General features: G+C 40.6%; 4 protein-coding genes across 8 annotated transcripts in view; 2 read left to right on the top strand and 2 right to left on the bottom strand.

Annotated features, from left to right (window-relative positions):
* The window catches only part of LOC124279766, a 29,392-nt gene extending 9,660 nt beyond the window's left edge, over positions 1-19,732 (top strand). The window contains exon 4 of the mRNA XM_046715641.1: positions 19,699-19,732. The gene's annotated coding sequence lies outside the window, so the exon portion shown is untranslated. The remainder of the gene's footprint in view (positions 1-19,698) is intronic.
* On the bottom strand, positions 4,656-8,714 carry LOC124279770 (putative inhibitor of apoptosis). Its single transcript, XM_046715652.1, has 2 exons — positions 8,544-8,714; positions 4,656-5,074 (listed from the first exon to the last, which is right to left on the bottom strand). The coding sequence occupies exons 1-2, from the start codon at positions 8,563-8,565 to the stop codon at positions 4,854-4,856; spliced, it is 243 nt and encodes an 80-aa protein (XP_046571608.1). The 5' UTR covers positions 8,566-8,714; the 3' UTR covers positions 4,656-4,853.
* Positions 6,118-23,979, top strand: LOC124279768. Of its 5 annotated transcripts, XM_046715648.1 has the most exons (5): positions 15,702-15,812; positions 21,429-21,757; positions 22,367-22,506; positions 22,809-22,899; positions 23,146-23,979. In XM_046715648.1, exons 2-4 carry the CDS (start codon positions 21,481-21,483, stop codon positions 22,872-22,874), a joined length of 483 nt encoding a protein of 160 aa, XP_046571604.1. In that variant the 5' UTR covers positions 15,702-15,812; positions 21,429-21,480; the 3' UTR covers positions 22,875-22,899; positions 23,146-23,979. The 5 variants fall into 5 exon arrangements, with proteins under 5 accessions (XP_046571606.1, XP_046571607.1, XP_046571604.1 ...); XM_046715650.1 differs by lacking the exons at positions 15,702-15,812; positions 23,146-23,979 and adding an exon at positions 6,118-6,182 and having other exon boundaries at positions 22,809-23,100; XM_046715651.1 differs by lacking the exons at positions 15,702-15,812; positions 23,146-23,979 and adding an exon at positions 10,102-10,175 and having other exon boundaries at positions 22,809-23,100.
* Positions 12,436-19,692, bottom strand: LOC124279786 (baculoviral IAP repeat-containing protein 7-B-like). The gene is made up of 8 exons (XM_046715666.1): positions 19,238-19,692; positions 17,863-17,944; positions 16,161-16,800; positions 15,641-15,801; positions 15,217-15,337; positions 14,494-14,605; positions 13,559-13,902; positions 12,436-13,252 (listed from the first exon to the last, which is right to left on the bottom strand). Exons 2-8 carry the CDS (start codon positions 17,929-17,931, stop codon positions 13,023-13,025), a joined length of 1,677 nt encoding a protein of 558 aa, XP_046571622.1. The 5' UTR covers positions 17,932-17,944; positions 19,238-19,692; the 3' UTR covers positions 12,436-13,022.
* Positions 23,980-24,633: the final 654 nt, after the last annotated feature.

Here is a 24,633-nt window from a genome sequence, read left to right as displayed (position 1 = left end):
ACATGTTATTCAAATGTAAAGCCTGATTTATCGACATTCTTGAAAGCCGTCAAAATGAAGAATGACACCCCATGCACGTGTATGGGGCTACTGCCTTGTGCACGTGCATCCGTTGTGTTTAGGGATAGCTAAGATACATAGAGTTCATTAACATGTTTAGGGGTGGTGATAAAGAGAAATGGTGGTGCGTACATTAGATGTCTTCCTTTGAAAAGTTTGTTAACGCTTATATTTAGCTTCCCCTACATTTTGAGGGCATACATACACTGTTTATGACCACTTATAAATATCTATAAGCCCAATAGCTTCGTTAGTCGGTTTGTAAGCCTCACATAGAATACACAGAAGGTTGAAATGGTTTTCGGGTATTGAAATTGAACACGTTTGCGTTGTCGTCCTTTTCTAAGATGAAGATGCGACGTGCTGAATATCTGCACACAAAAGAACTGGCATTGGCAAATCAAGATCTGGAAAGTGGGATTCGTTCACAAATTTTGTGAAACAAAAACTTTAATTATAGCACTGTAAGATGAATTGTAATCGGAAACACACTAAACGTTCAGCTTGTTCAGCTTGACCTGAGCTATTCTACATATGCCTGACCCGGGAGGTCAAAAGGCACAAACGGCAGGTCGAGTTAACGTCATAAAATAGGGGAGCAGAGGATGTTATCAATGCTGCGTTCGTGCGAAACATGGGCGGTGTGGTGGCCTAAAATATCAATTCTTTATTCGCAGAATGTATGTAGGCCATCGGCCCATAATACAAATATTACATATTTGCTGCCATATATGATTGGCGGTGTCTTACAGCATAATAGACAAACATTGCTTTATTTCTGAAGACAAAGGTATTGTTGTAGGTCATTAATATATTGTAGTTTGACAAAGAAGGGTATATGTAAAACTTGGCAGGAATATATAGTGTGCGCAAAGAACTGTATGCAGTACACACTAAAAGGAAATGATACTCGTTTTTCTATATATCCATTGTCGCACATGTTACATAACCTGTGATGTCTTGGTTTTATTGTGTGTATCTACCTGTCTCAATATTTAATTGATGGGAACCACAGCGAAACTACTTGTGCGAGTGCAATGCGAAATTTACTAACGTTAATAACACTTAGATATGGTTCCATAGATAGATTACACTTGAAAAGAGAATATGAATAAGTTTTAGAACTTGATGATAACGAGTTATGCCATTCTTGATGGGATATATGCTGAGCCCTGATCATAAATTCAGACAGGAAGGAATTTAAGCTACTAATAGACTGTCTTTCCCATATATATCCAAATCCCATATTATAAAGTAATAACTTAAGCTTTGATACCCAATTTGTTTTGCCATGGCTGGCATCTAACAATAATAGGTTGTAGCACTTTCTGGGCAGACGAGATACTGGCATATTCAACAATTTATACCAATATTTAATACAGCGTTTGTAAGCATAAACATAAACAGGGTATCTGCCACACTCACCCCGAACGATGTGATTAGGGGTTGATATCTTGACACAAAGCAGATATTTACAAGCCAGAGTTTGAACTTTCTCGATTGGTGAACTAATATCACAATCCAAGCCCCAGACTTCAGCCCCATAAAGTAGGATTTGTGAGATTTTTTAATCAAAAATCCTGAAGAAAATGTCACCGCGAATAGGTTTTAGCTTCGATAGTGACCTAATAATACTATAGAGGGCCTTTTTAGATTGTAGAATGGAATTATCAAAATGTTTATGCCATGACGAGCTTTGAGAAAGAAGAACACCCAAATACTTATACCCTGGGACACAATCTATTCTCATGCCATTCAAATACCACTTTTCATATTTAGAGAGCTTACCTCCATTTCTAAAGACAACAATTTTGGATTTATCTAGATTAACGGAAAGGTCATACTCAATACAATACTTTTCCAAAACATTGATACGCTTTTGTAGGCCACATATAGTATCAGAGAGGAGTACTACATCGTCAGCGAACAACAAGAGAAATACTTGTGTTAGTTCTGGATGCATCTGTATACCAGGATAACAAGATGACTCAATTTCACTAACCAATTCATCTATAAAAATAAAATAGAAAGGGGCTTAAGACACACCCTTGACGCACTCCAATATTACACTGGAACATTTCAGAAAACATATTATTTGATTTAACGCAAGATTTGACACAATCATAGATGGATCGGACACAATTCCACATTTTGGTAGACGCGCCCTTCTCATTTAATACAGACCATAATTTAGCCCTATTCACCAAATCAAACGCTTTTGAAAAATCTACAAAAAGCATATAATTTCGCTTTCTTAGATAGAATTCTGTTAATAATAGTTTGTAAAATGAAAATGTTGTCTAAAGTCGAGTAACCAGCTCTGAACCCTGCCTGCGACTCAGAGATCTTGCAGTAAGCATCAGTCCAAAACCTGAGCCTATTATTGATAACCGACACATATAGTTTACTGAAGACACTGAGAACTGTAATCCCTCTGTAATTGGACACCTTATTGACATCACCCTTTTTATGAACAGGAACTATTATACCCATTGACCACTGAGCTGGGAATATACCTTTATCAAAATGCATATTGAATAAAATAGTAAGATATGAGATAATAACATCCGAAAAGTGCTTAAAGAATTCCGCAATAAGCTTATCATCCCCCGCTGATTTAGAACACTTGAGTGCATCTATTCACACCATTATCTCATCAGCCGAGATTGGCGAGTCAAGAATAGCAGTGGTATTACTATCAGTAAACTTGGACTCATAGCTATTGGCCACACTATCACTAACTGACGATCTACCAGGCGTCATATACATATTGCAAAAATAGTCATGCCACTCCTGTAATGAAATACTAGGGGTAACTGGGACTGTGGATGAAAAACGTTTTAATAACTTCCAAAATGCCTTACTATTATATAAATTATCTCTCAAAGCTATAGACATTATATCTTGGTAAGTTCGCTTCTTATCCTCGTAACAGAAGAAAATTTATTTTTGCCCCCTTAGATAATCTTTAAGAGTATCGTCAAGTCTACATCGTCTAAAAACACACAACAAGCCTCTCGCTCTCAGAGCGATAATAGCCACTCAGAATCACACCAAGGCTGAGAATTTACAGTGCCAACACGACATTTACGTTTCATACATGTACCAGCTTCACATATAGCATCAGTAAATAAATCAACAGACTCAATAATATTATCGAACATGCGATCTAGGCATTCATCAAACATTGAAATAATTTTATCTGACAATAGATTTTCTCTAAAAAGTTCTCTGTTAGCATCACACCATACATAGCGGTAATCATCTCGGATGTTTGATGAATCACTATCCTGAGCGTGCAGCACGGGCTGGTCACGTAACTGAAATTGACATGTTAGCGGTAGATGATCACAGTCGGATCGAGAGAAGATGTTGAAGTGTTGACAGACATTGAAGATAGCGGGAGAAGCAATGACGTAGTCAAAGACACTTCTACCACAATGGCTTATGAACGTGAAGTCACCCAAGCCAGCATCGAGTCCACATCGACCATTCATAATAAATATATTTAATATAGCACACCAATTTAGCAATTTACGACCGGTTTGATTAAGAGTTTTATCACAGGAGCGACGTGTTGTGGAGACTGTATGAAACAGAGCACAGTAGTCTTCATCCCCAAGTGCTTCAGACATGCTGTTGTCGACACTATCTAGTTCTTCGCCTGTTCTCGCGTTAAAGTCACCTCAAATAATAACATAGGGGTCACTGAACTCACTCAGTAAGGACACTAATGATTCAAACAATGATGTCAGTCCACATGAAAATGATTTACAGTTATACCATGGTGATAGTGGTTAAAGCGTTGGCTCGTCACGCCGAAGACCCGGGTTCGAATCCCCACATGGGTACAATGTGTGAAGCCCATTTATGGTGTCCCCCACCGTAATATTGCTGGAATATTGCTAAAAGCGGCGTAAAACCATACTCAGTCAGTCAGTCGTGCGAATCATGCATACATTGGATTGTTCATACAGTCATATGCTATCTAGGTTGGTTTACTAACTTTACAATGTACAGACGTCAGTTATTTTCACAATTCGATGCACTCTCGCTGTCACTCTCTACATCTACATCCAGTTCAATTATCACTTTTTCTATTTCATGTTCAACTGAAATATTTCTGTCCAAGTAGTCGCCAAGCAGCAATCAGTCCACCCGTTTACACCAATTTCAAGAAACCTCTCCTCTGCGGATTTCTTCGTATCAGTTCTATTCTGCCCGGGGTTGCACTGGAAACACAAGATGCTGCTGCTGCTTCTGCTCGTTGCCTAAAAGCCCGCATCGGAAACATTAAACCGTCTGTAGCTTATTTTTTTTTTTTAAGTTAGGACATTGCTGACGATTTCTCGACACGAGATGTCAAACGGCGATCTGGTCTCAGCTGATCGGACATGTTGACAATCAACTGACAAAGGTGCACCCCTTCACTATAAAAGGGGGCCAACCAGTTGTGGCACGGTCACGTAATGCATTAGTATTCACTTGATCAGGTCAAGTTGAACAAGCTGTAAACATGCAAACGATGTTATTTGAACCAAGTAAATACTACTTGATTATATCGCCAGCATGTACAATCAACTGATGTATGTATGTATATATCAAATATCAACCATCCAGGGCACAACCTGAAGACATTTATTTCATTTATTTCATAATTAAATGCACAAAAATACTTTGATGAACCTGAAGATTAATACACGAAAGATGTTAAAGGATTTACGCAAACGTTCTGAAATAACGGTTTTGTGAGTCAGTTTTAATGAGGCTTGTTGAAGATTCACAACAAATCCTCATTCATTGTAAACTCTCACAGTTCCACGTATGAATGCCCGACACACGTGACATTTGCGTAAAGCAGGTGCGCAGTCCATGACCAGATGAGCAGACGGTAGAAACAGGACGCAACTGGTCTTCTCCAGACAGACCTTGCAGAGGCCTTCATCTTGTATGCCTGAGGTCTCCTGAACCTTGTTTTTCTGGGGGTTCGGCAGTGGACTCACGGAACCCTGGGCTGGGGGACAAATAGGATATACTCACTTGTCATGTGAACAATTATGGCTAGGTCAATATTTTATTCATTGCTGATGGAATATTAACTATTGAGTCTTCTAACAACTCCAACGTTACTAGGAGATAAACAAACAGGGTTGTCTCCCTTCTGTTGTTCGGGCACGTAGTGTTGTGACTGATCGTCTTGCAGCAAGGCATGCATATGCCTTCCTCTCTCCCTCTCGCTGCATGCAGCTACACACACTTCACGGAAACACCCGTTGATGTCACGTGACTACCGTGTTATCACTCACCAGATAGTAGTATTCACTACTTCAAGCGGTGTTACTACAAGAGATTTTACTTCAGCGACGAGAGGTCGTCTACTGGTTATTGAAGGGGTCGATTCTTGACGTAGTAAAATGTGTGTATTGTCGTGACTCCCGTCGTGATATTACTGAAAGCGGTGCAATACAAAAGCCGCTCACATACCTGAATGGACGGACACGAATGACTGAGTGCCATCTTTAGCGTCGGCATATACTGTACAGACATGCGTTTGTCGTGGGTTTGAATCCCACATTTGTGTCTTCGAATTATGATTCTTCCTCCCTCAGCTCCACATCCCTGTTGACTGTCTTCACACACACACACTCACAGAGAGAGAGAGAGAGAAAGAGAGAGAGAGATACTCACACAGACACACATTCACTCACACACATAAAGAGGCACACACACTCACTCTCTCTCTCACACACACACGTACTCACACATGTAATCGCATACTATCTATTTTGCTTTGGGGAATACTTGTAGTTAAAGCTTTTACTCGTCACCTCGAAGATCCGTGTTCGAATCCCCACACGGGTAGCCCGGTACAATGTGTCCGGTGTCCCCCCATCGTGGTAATGCTAAACACAACCTAAAACCGCACTCAATCACTCACTGTTTGTGCCCACCTTCCGCGACGTTATTTCTGATGATGACACTCACGTTGGAAAACCCTTCTTTATATATAGTAACACTATGGAAATACCCCACGTCTATGTATAGAAACCAAAGGCGCGTGTATGCAAAAATAGCTCAACACCTCGAGAGCGATTAACAAGTTTCTTCACACCGGTGCTCATGTAAGTTAAACTGAACTTTATAATTCTTATCGTACAATCATATGATATGATATTTAGACTTCGAATTAAAAATATCAGATGTGCCATTTCACGACACTTATATCGAAAGTCACCAGGAATGTTGCTTTCTAATTACCGAATTTACCCATCCTTGTTTTGAGTAATATGTTATTCAAATGTAAAGCTGGGCTTATACTTATTCAGTTACAACGATCGTCAAAACACATTACACATAATTTGATATGTAGCTTCATGAAACAGATGGTAGTTAAAACTTAACAACACCTCCAAGCAGATCGCATAGCTTAGTCTATAACTTGGTCCTCAATACCGTTATTACTTACATACAACTTCTGTCGATGGACACTACAGCGTTCTTCGCTCGTCCGGCCCCAGTTTTTTATATACTCTTTATAAAAAGTAGGGGGCCTTCATTTTTCATTTATACGATTGAAAAAATTTGGAGATTTATCGGAGTCAGTCAGTGTTGATATGATAATAATGAATGTTTTGAGAGTGCATAACCACTTCTTTAGGACCATAGTTGTTTGTAGAGTAAACGCTCTTGAAAGATGAGGGGCGGTGGGGTAGCCTAGTGGTTAAAGCGTTCGCTCGTCACGCCGAAGACCCGGTTTCTATTCCTCACATGCAAAAATGTGTGAAGCCCTTTTCTGATGTCCCCGCTGTGATATTGCTGGAATATTGCTAAAAGCGGCGTTAAACCAAAGTCACTCACTCACTCACATCATTGGTGTATGACGTGAAATTTGCATGTATACTAGTTTCATTGTCAAACAAAACCCCGACTACAAACACTAACAACTGTGTGATGGAAGATGATTGTCAAAATTACAGTGATATCGATTTATCGACATTCTTGAAAACTGTCAAAATCAAGAATGACACCCCATGCACGTGTATGGGGGCTACTGCGTTGTGCACGTGCATCCCATGCGTTGTGTTTAAGATTGGTGATAAAGATAAATGGTGGTGTGTTCATCAGATGTCTGTCTTTGAATAGTCTGTTAACGCTTATTTTTCCTATCCAAATTGAAAGTTCAGGTTGCCCTACTTTTTATAGCGTGTACATACACTGTTTATGATCACTTAAAAATATGTTTAAGCCCAATTGCTTCGTTTGTCGGTTTGTAAGCCTCGCATAGAATACACAGAACGTTGAAATGGTTTTCGGGTATTTAGATTTAACAAGTTGGCGTTGTAGTCCGTTTCTAAAATGAAGAATGTCAGCGCCTGCATACAAAAACTGGCATCGGCAAATCAAGAACTGGAAAGAAGGATTCGCTCACAAATTTTGTGATACAAAAAGTTTAATTATAATACTGTGATATGAATTGTCATCGGAAACTCACTCAGCGTAAACATGCAAAGGATGTTATTTGAACCAAGTAAATACTACTTAATTCTATCGCCAGCATGTACAATCAACTGATGCATGTATGCATCAAATAGCAACCGCCCAGGGCACACTGAAGACATTCATTTTATTTTGAATTAAATGCACAAAAAATACTTTGATGAACCTTAAGTTTAATACACGAACAGTAGTTGGTTAAATAGCGTAGTTTCAAATACATATGCTAAAGGATTCACGCAAAAGTTCTGCAATAACGTTTTTGTGAGTCAGTTTTAATGAGACTTGTTCAAGATTCACAACAACTTCTCATTCAATGTAAACTCTCACAGTTCCACGTATGAATGCCCGACACACGTGACATTTGCGCAAAGCAGGTGCGCACTCCATGCACGTGACTAGATGAGCACACGGTAGAAACAGGACGCAACTGGTCTTCTCCAAACAGACCTTGCAGAGGCCTTCATCTTGTAGCCCTGTGGTCTCCTGAACCTGGTGCTGCTGGGGTTTGGCAGTGGACTCACGGACTCCTGGGCTGGGAGACAAATAGGAAATACTCACTTAAAACAATGATCAGCCCGGAGCATCATTAGATGAAGAGATAACTATTTTTGTTGTATACGTGTATCATTGATGTATCTATCATGTACCGGGCGGTGGGGTAGCCTAGTGGTTACGCCGAAGGCCTGGGTTCGATTCCCCTCATGGGTGCTATGTGTGAAGCCCATTTTTGGTGTCCCCCGCCGTGATATTGCTAGACACGAATATTGCTAAAAGCGACGTAAAACTAAATTCACTCAATCACTATCATGTACCATTCGTTCTGCTTGTGTAAAGATCATATACATCGTGACCACCAACAGCGGCGTATATAGGACTGTGTGTTATGACATGGTTACCTTCCTTGTAATGATTGTATATAACACTTACCGAGCACTGTGTGTTCTGACATAGTTACCCTCCTTGTAATGATTGTATATAACACTTACCGAGCACTGTGTGTTCTGACATGGTTACCTTCCTTGTAATGATTGTATATAGGACTTACCGAGCACTGTGTGTTCTGACATGGTTACCTTCCTTGTAATGATTGTATATAGGACTTACCGAGCACTGTGTGTTCTGACATGGTTACCTTCCTTGTAATGATTGTATATAACACTTACCGAGCACTGTGTGTTCTGACATGGTTACCCTCCTTGTAATGATTGTATATAGCACTTACCGAGCACTGTGTGTTCTGACATGGTTACCCTCCTTGTAATGATTGTATATAGGACTTACCGAGCACTGTGTGTTCTGACATGGTATATTGTATATAGCACTTACCGAGCACTGTGTGTTCTGACATGGTTACCCTCCTTGTAATGATTGTATATAGGACTTACCGAGCACTGTGTGTTCTGACATGGTTACCCTCCTTGTAATGATTGTATATAGCACTTACCGAGCACTGTGTGTTCTGACATGGTTACCCTCCTTGTAATGATCGTATATAACACTTACCGAGCACTGTGTGTTCTGACATGGTTACCTTCCTTGCAATGATTGTATATAACACAAGTCGAAACTGTCTCACAACACACTGCAGACTGACGATGACGACGAATACACCGTGTTATGTCCCGTCTATATTCGCCAAACACGTTAATGCATGTGCATGGGAAAACCGACTATAAATAGATATGGCGTAATGTTTAGAACAGTGAATGCAGAATAGTACCCTGATTTGCCCAACTACCCACGGTGTGACAAACAGCCTTGGCATGATGTTGAACATGGTGCCATTGTGAGGACGGTATGAGATTGTCAGTTAGTTAGCTTGTAGGTGTCTGTGTCCTGTGTGAGAGTGGTGACTGTATTGCTTTCCTATCTGAGATGAAGCTGGTATTTAATGTCTGGTTTCATCACACGTTATGATGCCAAACATGTCTGAGAAAGGCAATTAAGCATTAGAGGAGGTGTGTGTGTGTGTGTGTGTGTGTGTGTGTGTGTGTGTGTGTGTGTGTGTGTGTGTGTGTGTGTGTGTCTGTCTCTCTCTCTCTCTCTCTCTCTCTCTCTCTCTCTCTCTCTCTCTGTGTGTGTGTGTGTGTGAGAGATATTAAGTCCATGCCTGTAAATTTGAACACAGGTATGACCAGAACAAGGCGGTAGTACATTTGAAGAAGCATTAAAAGATTGTCAGGTTGAACTTCTACAATATTCTATACTTCCTTCCCACTGCAATTTGTTGACTACTACATTAATACAGTGGAATAATGCATTAACTTATTACTGAATACGCCATACTTGCACACCAAATTCAAATTCGTCAATAAATTTCATCTTGGTATATTTGTAATAATTATTAAAGGTACTGTCATTTGTAGAAATGTACTTAAAGAGAAATACCATCGTCCTGATGTTGAGTTTCGCCCTTTGCTGTGAAACTTATATACTGTATCCAGTTACCTTCAGGGGAATCCCCTTACCATATATAGATTAACCTGGAATTACCAGGCAGACTATTTTTGTAACATTACGAGTGATATAAAAGCTGTGAATGGCGACAGACAGAACAGAATTCCGGCTCACACACTCGTTCATCGACCGAAATCAAACTTCTTTCTAGGAAAGTGAAGGTAAATATAATCATTTCCCTGAAGAATGTATGTTTGGAAATATACGCAATCGAATATATCGATACCTTTGTGTACACGGGGAATATTCGCGGTATAATGAGGTATTTCTGCCGCCATGCAGGGACAACAGACGCTATATCCGATAACTCGAGTGAACTTGGCATATCCACGCTGAACTTTTCGCCTTGAAAATATAAAGTCGAGGATTGGGGAATCAGCTTACTTGGCAGAGGTACCGATATGTACAACCAACCCACAAAAGAACACAGAACCTGGTGATTAGAGAAACAACTGGTCATCCATTATACACATTTATCGTCAGTCCTTCGGTCAAGCTAAATGACATAGTCCTGCCGAGATAGCGGCTCTGAACTGCACAATAACAACTTTATCGTCAGTTTAATCAAACAATGCGATTATCATTCATAGCTAAAATAGATAATACGGACGACAGATCAGTTTGTAATACATCCACAAAATGATGTGTGACTGTCTGTCCTCCGTATTATCTATCTATGTATCTTCCATGTTATGTAAGTTTTGACGTTTATTGAACGGTTGACGGGAATGAGCAGACAGAAATAAACATGCCACTTTACCGCACACAGTATGGTTAGATAAGCAACGGCAATAGATCAATTGTTGAAGTGGTGTTCATTTCATTTTCCTCACTCAGTTGGGTTACCGGGTTAGAATAATCGCCCGCCAACTCAGCCCCGCCGTAACAGCGATAAAATATGAAAAGGTGTGGGCGGGACTTGGTAGATAGCGTGTTCCTGATCCGCTGAGGAAGGGAGCCGTTGTTGAAATCAACATCGATCACTTGATTTTGGATTTGAGTAGCGACAGACCGCCGTCAGTGAGCTGGGACAGCGGTGCGGAGTGTGACAGTGTGAGATCAAAATTAAACAGTGGGAGATCGATCATGTGTATCGATCGAAGTCACATCAAGTGAGTAACACACTTACCAAAAGTCTGACTAACCATATCTTAAAAGAGCGTCCTTGCCAAGAGACTGCCATATGTCAAATGTCACGTGTAAAAGCATATGATGAAATGTGTTTTAATACTTTCTGCAATGACGATGTCATAGATAATGGAAGTCCATGTATATAACGCTGAATACATAGGCATGTGTGTCACAGTTAAACTTAGACATTAAGTGAGTGATGCAAGGGAATACTGAGATAAGATACAAACGTCTTTGTTCGATATTTGTAATATCTTGTCACTTACTAATATTCATTTAATCCCTTTTTACAATTAAACATGACAAATTGTTTTTCACAATGTGAGTGTTAAGTTCATTGCGCCTAACAGGCAGCATGGCTGTATGATCCCCAGGGAGTTGAAAACGTATCGGAAAGTACGATAGTGTCCTATGACCGGGGATAGTAATGTACGTAGCGCCGTGAGCAGGCAATGTGCCTGGATATGAGCGCCATATAAGCGGACTATTACTATTACTATTACAATAATATTATTTTTCTACTGAAACAATTCCACAGAAACGAATACCCATTGTTCGATTCCGACCATATCTGGGCACATCCTTTCATGTATCAATATCAATATTTGATGATTCCAAGTGTTCGATGTCCATCAGGATTTGACAGAATTGGGTCCGAGATGAGAATATATGAGTGTATATTATAGAAAACTTGGACATAAGTAATAAGAAGCCGGTTATGGTGACCTCTCGTATTGTCAACTGCCTCATTATCAGCAGGAGACTAAACCTAATTTGAAATCCCAATTTGTCCTTAAACTACTGTGAGAGGAGTTTGGACATTTGCCTGCTGGTATAATCCTCCAAACAGATACACCAGACACAGTAATTTAACAACATGAACAATATTTCTAATGCTTTTTATTGCTCAGACACATAACATTGCGTGCAGGACACATTACTATAACATCCATACCATTCTTGTATAATAAACATCCATTTGGCAATCTGGGTTTGGTTTTGTCACTCTATAATAATGAGCAGGTTACAATAACTCGGCCGAGTTCCTGGTCTATAGTGACGAGAACAGTTACATTGACAATATATTTTAAAAGGCTGTCACCAAGATGTCACACACAGAATCAAAACGCGAACATTTTCAAATACTTAAGCAGATATATCTGATTCACTATTACTTTCAATACTTTTGAAATACGAGCTTTAGATCACCAGCAACACATTGAACAACATGATCGGAAAAACTCCAAATAAACGTAGATCAACAATACTGTCCAAGTGAAACATATGTAAGTAGTGATCCAGCTATACAACGACATGCAGCATGCGCATGTAAGGCGACGAATGCAGCTCCCAAGGGGCCCGTCCTGAAATCTGTGTTACAGTCTGGGAAAACTATAACAATGATGTAATGGTTTGTAAGCATAAATATTGTGATATTTTCTGAAATATTACATGATCCTGCTGGTTCCTGTGCTGGAGTCTTGTGAGTGAAATAAACAATCACAGCGGGACCAGCAACCGATCCGGTAAAGAGAACATACATTGTATATCAGATTATTTTGCCGATCGGCTGTTCATTGCTGCATGGCCGTCTTTAGTTGTGAAACAAACATATGCCCAAGAGTATGACCGAGCATGGTTATTCTCTGACTTTGGCATCTTACATCTGAAGTTATTTGTTAAAAGCATGTGTATGTAAGGTAACTGTTAGTAATTAACCCACGTAAATATTAAACGTCATAGTCAGAGAGTAATCAGTTTCGATTATCCGACGAAACAGAATCCAAAATGGCCTTAATGACAAAATAACTGAGACAATTATAAGCATACATAAATCAATTACACTAGATACGGGGGGAGTTTTGGTCTTGTATACATTAGGCGTTATATGTTCTCACAGTTCCACGTATATGTGCTCTACATATAGGACACTTGCTCAGTGCAGGTGCGCACTCAGCACACGTGACAAGATGGCCGCACGGTAGGAAGACAACACAACTGGTTCTGTCCAGGCAGACCTTGCAGGTGTTCTCATCTCGTAACGCGCGGTTCTCCTCCTCGAGTTGACGCTGCAGGGAAGGGGGCAGGGAGCGGGAGGTCTCAGTACCTGAAGGAGGAAGATGGACAAAAAGTCAGTCCCACAAAACACACATTTTCATTACAGGCGATTGACACTACTACATCCTATAGACATGTTATGATCTGGACAAATGATGAATGTTTCACTCTACAAACATGTTTCGAAGCATTGTTTGTATTTTGAGATTAGTATCATATAACAGGCATTATGGTTTCTGCTGGTGTAAGCTTAGACTATAAATTGTAAGAGTGGACACTTCTGACATTTCTGACCCTAGAAACTGTATCGATAAGAGAGCGTACTTCAAACAGAGTAGAATTTGTGAATCCATACCCGGTGGATATTCACGTGGACGTCGTGTATATGACACACTCGGTGTCGTCATGGACGTTAGATGACTTGTAGAGGTGTCACTCGGCGGCGCCAGTCTTGCTGGGAGAGATTGGGGAACTTCAGATCTCTCTTGTCCCTGATTAGGGACCTCAAACATGCGATGTCTCTCGTTTAGGACCTCAGACATCTGCGGCTTCACCTCGGGTAAGTCTGATATTTGCAGCTTCACCTCGGATATGTCTGACATCTGCGGCTTCACCTCGGGTATGTCTGACATAAGGCGTCTCCTCGGGTATGTCTGATATCTGAGGCGTCTCCTCGGGTATGTCTGATATCTGTGGCTTCACCTCGGGTATGTCTGATATCTGCGGCTTCTCCTCGGAGATATCTGAATTCCGGTGCTCATCATCTGTTACCTCAGATGTCATGACCAGTCGTTCAATCAAGGCTTCTAATCGAAGAGGATGCTGGACTTCACAAAGAACAAAAGATTGAAGCAACGTCCTTAAGGCCATGGTACTGTGTAATGGAAGGGACACCTGAGGATTGCTTATGATGTTATTACTTTATCGAAAACACAACCGTGGTCACAAACATACAATAAACATACACTATTCATAAGTACTTAATGGATGAAGCAAGATGTCAATAATACAGATCATCATCTATTCCAGGAAATGTTATTACAGTGAATGTGATCAGAGTTTCTTGCAGCATGTAGCTGCTCCAACACCCGTTTTACGGGGCAGTTTACCTTGTCTTGAAATACCCCAACAACATCAAGCTACATTACATAACTACAAGCCATGCTTGCATCAGTGTCATTGTTACTCGTCGTTAGTACTTCGTCAGTCATATCCAGGCTTTGCAGTACAATCAGATTCCAGTTGCAAGTCTTGAGAGATGCACTGCTACCCCTGGTGCTGCTCCCCTACCTGTCTCCTGCAGCACGGGGATTGTTGTACGAGTTGGACATCTCCATCACCGCCTTCTCCACCATCTGCCGGGAGAACCCCATCTCCACCGCCCTCGCCACGACAGCCATGTCTGAACAGGGTATAACATGGTATGAGTGAATGGTCTCCTTGTTTTCCATTAGGTTGGAGAGACACATATATTTGCTGATTATGTTATCATAACAATTCCGAAATGGCTGCATAAAGAGAACCATGAAAATTACGCAAAATGTCAAATTTACACAAAATGTAAAACATATGTTTTGTAACTTATAAATTAAAAAACATATGTGCATATATATGGAATGTGATATTGTAGCCTTTACAGAAAGATCGTTTAGTTTCTTACACCCTACATATAAATTCTTTGGGAGTGAGTTTATACCTTTCCTGATAAAAGTGAAAATCAAACGACATTTTATCTAGATTTATTGGTAATTATACTAAATCGTATATGGAATATTCATGATAGTTTCCTTTTCACAATCTAATTAATCATGACGTATCTGTTATTGTCACGGAAGGGACCATACAGAGAGATGGCAGTATGTATTCTGTATTGTCTCAACATACGTGAGCACAGAATGCTATAAAATATGTGATCAAATATTTCTTACATATTTTACTGTCTACAACACACATAACCAATAGTGATATTTTACGTGATATTGTGTGAAATTCTTGTCAACGTAACATACATACTTCGCGATGTAGTGGGTTGGTAACTGCTGTGGGTATTGTTCACTGTAGACTCACGAGATCCTTGTGCAGGAGTGGCTGTGTAACTGCTGTAGGTATTGTTCACTGCAGGCTGGGAGGATCCCTTAAACGGAAACCCCAACATACAATGAACTGACACATCATGAAGGTCTAAACAGTTATTTCTGAAAGAGAACAAATCAGTTAGAAAAAGATCACATTGTTTCAGTTTTCTAATGTAGGTGTTAACCCAAAGTTGTGTTAACCCAAAGTTGAGCAGATCGTTGACACTTCCACTTTAATGAAAATAGGGACCATGGACATGATGCGAATGGACAAACATACCTGGCTTCAACAAAAGGCCAACGGTTCCTTGCCCAAAGAAATTTGACAAATCATACCCTCCTTCACATAGAAATATCCTTACGATTTTGGCAAGTGCCTGTATGACAAAGTTCTCTCCTTTCAATTTGCTGATGTAGCTGCAGGACGACCTCCAGCGCACGTGCTCCACAAAAGGGTCATCCCTCTCTTCCCACGTCTTCAGACCAACACCACAGTAGAAACACCGGACACAGTCGGAGTAACCTGCAATTAAGGTTTGTTCTTGACTATGGTACACCTCTGCAACACCTACACAAGCAGGTTACCGTGTCCGATATATTACACACAATCTGGTTGCCCTAATCGCAGAAAGACCAGTGAAAGAAGAGGTAAACTTGAAATAATGTATCTGAATGATAGATAGTTTGGCTTACATGCAGGATTCACTGATAAAATAGTGAAAATAGATCACAAATGAAAATAATTGAAAAATAAATTCTCAAACATTTTACTTAATCGTTTAGTTCTAATCATTACATGGACATAGTTCACCCCTGCCACTATATGGCTGATCCGTGGTTGTTTATCTGATCTACCATGCAGCATATATCCCTGGTCCCTACCTGCATAGTAGAAGCCTGCTGTCGCCAGTACCCGCGGGTCCTGAACGTGCGACGTGTCCCAGCCTCTGAAGCTGTCTAATCTGGTCTGCATGTTTCTGTAATGAGGATGCACAGCACTGTTCATGTCGAGGGATGGTTCAGACACGGCAGGTGCTACTTCTGCTGCTGCTGCTTCTTCTGCTGCTGTTCCTAGAGTTGGTGTCTCTGTAGCTGTAGGTGGTAATGTATCTGTTGTTGTTACATTGCTGCTTCCAGAGTACTCCCCAAGGATACCGTACACCGTTGTTGCATTCGAATTTGAAGTCAGCGGTATATTTCGTGGGTCGCCTCTGTTTAGATGTGGGCAGTCAGGGGAAATAACTCTGTGTAGAACATCCGGTCTGTCCATTATTTGCCAGCCTGTGTGTGACTTCCTACAGCTGTAGCAGCGAGCCTCGTCCTCGCGACCTGTAGCATAGAATCCTGACTGGGCAAGCCTCATGGGCGAGGCCTGGACGGGGATCCCAGAAAAAGACTGCAGTCTCCGTACCTCGTAACACATCTCCTCCTCTACGGGCACCTGTCCCGTCTCCTGTACCTTCCCCAGATAGGTCGTCAGTGATGTTGTGAAGGGCACTTCAGGAACTGATAGATACTCGGGCTGGATTTGAAATAGACCAACAATGCATCTTTATATTGTCTTTGACCATCTGTCTCAACTGATCTCTTAATGTACTTCCTACTAGGATGTCTGTATTAGAGTGAGTGATTGATTGAGTGAGTTTGGTTTTAAGCCTCTTTTAGCAATATTCCAGCAATATCACGGCGGGGGACACCAGAAATGACCTTTACACATTGGACCCACGTAGGGAATCGAACCCGGGTCTTCGGTGTGACGAGCGAACGCTTTATAACCACTAGGCTACCCCACCGCCCCTGTCTGTATTAGAATGACGATGCTTCAAAGTAAGTCTTTCACGTGTATCAAAGGATATCATTTAAAAATGCAGCGCGATATAGTCAGTGCTTTGGCAATAATGTATTCGTATCTCGTGTAGGGTAACTTACATCACTCTAGAAAACACAATGCGGTTTTGACAAGACACACCTGGCACTTATGGGAATGTACGTAAAGTCATGCTACAACCCAACCAGTGATTGTATTTGAGAGTGGATGATATATGATGTTTGAACAGCCGTCCTCTCTTATGTTCACGGGCATCTTGCACTTACCAGTACATATCTGATATTCAATGGACTGACTGACTGAGTTTGGTTTTACGCCGCTTTAAGCAATATTCCAGCAATATCACGGCGGGGGACACCAGAAATGGGCTTCACACATTGTGCCCATGTGGGGATTCGAACCCGGGTCGTCGGCGTGAAGAGCCAACGCTTTAACCATTAGGCTACCCCACCGCCCCGATATTCAATGGAAAAACACAAGTATTACGGAGTCCATCACATCATTTTAAAATGCATATTCATATATGAAGGAATATACCTAGAGTACACTACACATCATAACTAACAGAAGGAAGCAACTCGTGCTTTGTGTCCCATTCCTTTCTGGCTTGAGTACACTTCTATATCCCCTGTCACCCAAACGTGTTGCCATGGTGATGAATTTCATAATTAATATTTTCAAAAAGAACTGCATGTATGTGGTATTTGCCGACTGACAGACACTGATGCAAATACAGGCCACGAATACTTCACCTACCGCAGCTGTTGTAGTTGATGACGTTGCTTGTAAATCGTTACTGACTGGATTCATGACGAAACTGCACATACGTCCTTGTGTCCTGAATAGGGAATAACATCACTTCATACAATATCTAAAATTAATCATAGTGTTTGGGGTATAATCTTACATTAGGTGGTTTCAAATACATGATACCATTCTGTAAAATAATCAGCATTAACAATTTTGATAATACCGGCAACTCACTAGACTCCAGGATGCCTCTCAATATTGAATAATGATGACTTTTCCTGAGTATTCAGAGATATAATTACCCCTCGATAAAAAATTATCTATAACAATCATCCGTGAAAATATAATATTGTCAAAATCGAAAATGTGAATTTGTACATATAAACCCAATACATAGCAATACAGTACACCCGATTAATCCAGAACTATCCTTTGTTTGAAATGCGCGATACTATGGCGAAATATATATACATAGGCCCGTCACGAAAGAATCATACTTTATTCATCTGTTTCTTGTATACATTACTACTGTCATATACGACACACTAATTACAGTTATTGAATATAATGAAGACGTTTCCACGTTGTATGAACATATTGTGATTTACAGACCGGCCACGTGGTTGTGTTCGTCGGTCACACAATATCACAGCCTGTTCTACAGTTGTGAAAGGATCTAAAAATAGAAATCGGACTTCCCAATCTTTACAAGTTTCATAGGAAAGCCTTTTACAACCATTTCAGATAAGAGTCGCGCAAACAGGCAGACTTAAAATCATATATCACAATGGGGCTACCTGGTATCGATTACTTTATGCAACGCTGACTATGAACGTCCTCACAGTAGCAAGTGCTGATGTTTACTGGATATAGAGGCGGTAAGACGAGATATTAGTAGTGAAGGTGTGCCTGTATCGCGTCATCCTGCTATTGTAAGTTGTTTGTTACTGCGCTGTTAGATTACGATACTTCGTCTCAAGACAGACTGAATGGCGCCGGTCAGTTTAGGATAAAAAAACAGAGGTAAGTACAAGTATGTAACTTGCAGATCCATTGTTAGTATGGAGTGCACCTGCTATCTCACTGTCGCCTATCACATTACTCATCGATCTATTAACCTGACACAAAACACGAGCGCCTGGCAGGGGCGGATCCAGGGGGAGTTGGGGGACTTCACGATTTATGTGCAAATCCTGGATCCCCCCTGGAATGACAGCTGCTAATATATATACTTTGATATGATAGCGATGAAGGATGTATATAAAATCATTCTACCTTAAATCCCGGTGTACCAGTCAATACACCAACAAAACCATCTATATTCACAAAGACATTCTTTAAAACCAGAAACAAAGTTTCCACAACATGGTCCTCTACTCACTGTGGCAGCGAGGTGTAGTCACCAGTCTGTGCTTTGACAATGTGTTCATCTCACATGTAGGGCAAATTACACCCCTGACTTGGATTTCAAGTCTCCAATAGTGGGAAGTCAAAGCGAAACCTGAAGTGAGGTAAAATAAATTTATGGAGTAGCCAAAGTTCGGATCGTATCACATAGTGATGCAGTAGGGTATTTCACAACATCATACAAGAAAACTCAATCCGATCTCGACTAGACACATCTGATACTCACGGGAATATACTTCACGTCATGTTAATTCCAACCAGTAGTTGTATTTGAGGGTGGGCCATATAGCCCTTTCAGAACACCTATCCTCTCTCATTGCTAGGGTAAACAAAGAATTAATGAAATAACCCTAACTATTGACTCCTTTATTGGGTCATTGCTACTGCAGGATGGGCACACGGAGATTTAGTGTATAGAATGCATTGCAGCGTATGTGAGGTGAGGTGAGGTGAATTGGGTTTAACGTCGTGCTTGAGAATATTTCGCTTATATGACGACGTGCATGCGTGTGTATGTGTATGTGCGGCTGCTTGTACTAGCCCAGACTTAAGCTGGTTTTATAGTGCTAGCCCTCTGAGAAACCATGCCGCAGTGAAGCATGAATACTGACTCCGAGCCGACCAGTCCTTGTTGTACCCATTAATGCCGAGCGCCAGGCAGGGATCAACAAGTACCATATTTTAACATCTTTTGGTATGACGCGGTCGGGGATCGAACCCGCGACCTTCCGCTCTCCGGGAGGACGCTCTAACCACTACACCACGGAGGCGGTCGCAGCGTATGTGAAGAATGAGGACTATTTTTATGGATACACAACTTAATTCTTTATTCTGTACATTTGATTCATTAGAATCTATGTCGAAACGTCGCCTATACAGGATAAAGAAGCTGCTGGATACACTGTATCCATAATAGTCCTCATTCTTCATCTACCCAACTTCTAGAATGCCAATCAAAGAGGTCATAGCGTCTGTGAAGTGTTGAACGCGAGTATTGATATAGATATTTTCTTGAGTACTGGCCATGGGTTTGACTGAGAATGGCTAAGCAGATAATTTCCTGGTATGTATATTACATCAGTAGGTTTCATGGTTTTATAGCTAAAAACATAATCTACGAAAATATAAGGAAACTGATTAGTATCACACTACATTTCCTGTCTGTAATCTTCTAGTGCATTATATACAATCAATGACTGAGGCATATGCATCTGAAGCATTGTGTACAAATGAACAACCATTGCTTCATGAGTGGATGAGATAGTTTTGAACAGTATTCCGTTAATATCACAGTGTGTCAGATCAAGATGGGAGGAAAACTGAGGCAGGTCTCAGACGTAACCCACGTCGGTGAAATCCATAAGAACGGTATGGAGCAGGCAAACCTAGACACATGATCGTAGTGAAAGGAGAGTCGAGCCCCCAAACATAGGTTTCTGGTGTGCCAGGGAACGCAACTCTGGACAACCTCCAGGTCGATTCTATTTATTAATATTTATATATATACGCCTCACAGAAATGTCTCGTACAGTACTGCTACTGTTGCGTATGTACACGTGTGCACGTACCATAACAGTATTCAACGTATTTAAAGCATTTGTTTGTCTTTGTTAATCTGACATATTCTTTTAATGAACACATTATTGCGGACCCAGAAATAAATGTTTACTGCACACGTGACGAAGAAAACACAAACCATTTTAAATGAGTATGTTTCACTGATGAAGTGAAGAGGTTCATCATGATGTCATATATACTGCTTTGCAATGGTTATTGGTTACAGTGATTATTGTTTGATTAAACATACAACTGTGCCATTCCATGCTACCCAACGAATGAATATTGTTTTACGCTGCATCAGCAAGTTTCTAGGTATTCGCGGCAACACAAAAGAAACAAGAAGTTACTCATTGATATCATAAGTAATACTCAAACCTACCGTGGTTGGGAAAAATATTTATGTACTAACGAGTGAATGCAAGGACACTCGTTTTTTGATAATTAAGATGTCAAATCATGCACAGATATGGGGTATATTTCGGTCCTAAATAAATACGTGATGAAAAGCTAATAAAAGTTCTATGGCTGGATAAATATGGAAAGTGGTTTAGCACGTTAAATCTGAGTCTAATTTGACTAATTTGACCTCACTCTACTGACTTCAGGAGAGGGTTCTGAGGAGACAATACTACGTGCCCTGGAGTGACATGATTGACTATGAAGCCTATGAAGACCATGAAGACTGGTCATTATACCACTGAGGACATTCAAAACATCCCAGATATTCTGAAGGATTTGAATGTCCAAGACCTGCAAGAAGATCCGGATCGTCTGTCCCTCCAGGACAGATGTGAGATGTGCTTGTTCCAAGGGCGAGGGGAAGCTAAGCACTCGGAGTACAAGGACGCTCTCCGGAGACGGGAGTCTTATGGTGGGACTCCAGTCAGAGGACATTCCCCACAGTCCCTGGCAGAGAGTGGCTTGTTCCGGTCGGGTCAGTGCAACGTTTATGTCTCTTTGCAACAACTACGCTACATCATTTCAGCTAAATTCACAAGCAAGCAAATAATGACAAAAGATGTAAAACATGCCGGTTCTTACATATGAATAGACTTTTAATCTGCTATTTTTGACAACCATTGTTTTGGAATACAATTAGTATGTCAACGAATGCACTGATGAGGTAGGACGATACATAACTGGATTTGTAATATGAGCTCATTTACAAAAGTGAGTGAGTTAGTTTAGTTTTACGCCGCTTTTAGCAATATTCCAGCAATATCACGGCGGGGAACACCAGAAATAGGCTTCACACATTTTACCCATGTGGGGATTCGAACCCGGGTCTTCGGCGTGACTAGCCAACGCTTTAACCACTAGGCTACCCCACCGCCCCTCATTTACAAAAAGAACGGAAACGAGCTAAGAACATATACGTAATAATCATAACCATTAGCCACTACATCATCTACATATAAATTATTAATTTAATTAAAAATGGTTCTGCAGTCATGTTATGGTTATCAGTGAAGAAAGAAACGTGCGCATTTACATGCTCGTGAGCACTGGAAACCTTTAGAGACCTGTGTCATATGTTACACAGCGTCAGGAACCGTCACGTGCTATCAGTGTGGGCAGTCGTTGAGACTTGTGCCGGGTGAAGATCCAGCTTACAAGCATGCTGATCTGTACCGGAACTGCAGCCATGTCTGGAGGATGCTGGGAAGACGGTCCAGGCGTGAGGTTAGTTTTAACCATAGTGTCGTCATTAACGTCCTAGTGACTGTATAAACTACGTAGTATTACCATGCTCGGTATGCATGGCTAACTGATCATGGCCTAGACTTTCGAAGTTCTCTTAGCGCTAAGATAGTCGTAAGTGCCATACATTTTAACATTAACTTACGACTATCTTAGCACTAAGAGAGCTTCGAAAATCTAGGCCCTGGACCGATACTTTGGACATTACTGCGTTTATGCTAACTACAATCATAACGATGCCGAATTCATTCAGTAACTAGCTTCATGCAATGTGTATGTTTCAGTTGGAAGCGTCTGTTTCCCCATCTGTTGCTGTTGTCGCAGTACGACGCCGACTCTTCTCGACATAGGCAGCAACACTTTTTAGGGCTATAGGTATCCTTTGGTTTACCACTGTAAACTCGATATCACACAGAAGTTACTGCAGTTTTGTGTAATGGGATTACCTACATTTGCATTAAGATTTATATACAATTTAGCTGTAATAGTAAGTACCCTTAGTGTCTTGAGGTTTTGGAGAATGGGTATTGAAGATCAATAAGACGCCTATGTTATGGTTTTGGTTCTTTATAAAAACGACAAAAAAAACAAAAAACAATTTAAAATGTTCCTTGTTTCGAGACAACAGTTTTAAACTTACCAGAATTGAAGATTCATATTGGATCGTGGATTTTCGAACTAAAATTAAATGAATACAAGACAGAGGGTATGATTGTTGGAACAAGAAACATGTTAGTAAAATCACAACATGTTGAGTTGAAAGTTGGAAACAAGGTCATTCAGCCTTCTCTACATGTCAAAAATCTTGGCGTCCTACTCCAACCTGACCTATCCATGAAGAAACAGATTCTGGATCTGTCTCTCCTTACATGCCAACAAGAACTCTGCGTTCATCCTCGGCTAATCTGCTCTGTGTACTAAAGTGGAACCTCAAATCACTTGGCTGCAAGTCTTACCAGAACATGGCATCAGTCAAATTGAATTGCCTCCCTGATGAACTTAAGCTGTCTCCAACCCTTGAAAATTTTAAGTGTCATCTCAAAACCTTTCTTTACAAAACGTTCTATGGACTTCAATAATGCCTTATTGATTGTTAGCGCTATGAGGCATACCTGGTGGTGAGGTGGTGAAAAGGTTTTATAGTTAATCCGTTGACTAATCGTGGCAAATAGTGCTCATCAGTCGAAAAAAGCAGAAATAGATGCCTTTGTAAGTAAAGTTTGGGTATAACACTGAAAACATTCCACATATATATTTATATTTTATAATGTTCATCAATTTTCATCGGGCGTCTAGCGGTCAACCTGACGTTAAACAGTCTACCGTTTTGCGGATGGTAAGATCCGATTTCAGCCGTAGAACCACAAACCGAGAAAATTCGCATATCGGAAACAGAAGAAACGTTTTGCTGAGATTTGTAGAAAAACTTCAGTACTGAATAAAAATATATTTTGACATCTTGGTTTTACCAGACTTTGCGAGCAAATCAATGTTACAAATATCTCAGTGTGTCAAGCACAAACTGTATTCGTCAGTTCCACCATCACAGCTCTTAGGCCTATGATGAAATGGTTATATATGATGCATATGTATTGAAGAATGTTTCAATCAATCCATGGCGTTGGCATGCCTTCATAACATACTTCTAGTACTCCATAAGAGCTGCCATACACACTACTGATAGAGAAGGGACTAAATCTGGCTTTTATTAAAGGTCACAGACAGAATGTCTAACTGTGACATAGATATGTCGTTGTCACAGACAAAACTCAATGTCTTGTTTTATTGACACCTATATGTCTGCCTGGCTGTCTGCTAATGACAATATTCAATACATAGCTGCTATCACTGACCACATGCAATTTGAACTTAACCACCAATCAGGCTATACACCATAAACAAAATGCATTGATTTATGACCCGAGTTCGGTCTCTGTCACATTATGTAATTGCACAGACAGGCAGGTGTGATACTTGAACACATGACATGTTATGATGTCTGTTGATTGCAAAATGTTATACACAAAAAATGAGCATGTATTTACAAAACCCAACATCTCTCTATATATACACACACAATGAGCTGCGAGGGCGGCATCTGCAAATGAA

The sequence above is a fragment of the Haliotis rubra genome, unplaced genomic scaffold (genome assembly GCF_003918875.1).
Source record: "Haliotis rubra isolate DU_JTF1 unplaced genomic scaffold, ASM391887v1 Scf256, whole genome shotgun sequence".
Classification (NCBI taxonomy): Eukaryota; Metazoa; Mollusca; class Gastropoda; order Lepetellida; family Haliotidae; genus Haliotis; species Haliotis rubra.
Note: the sequence above shows the minus strand (reverse complement) of the source record. Positions and strands in the feature narration are given on the sequence as shown.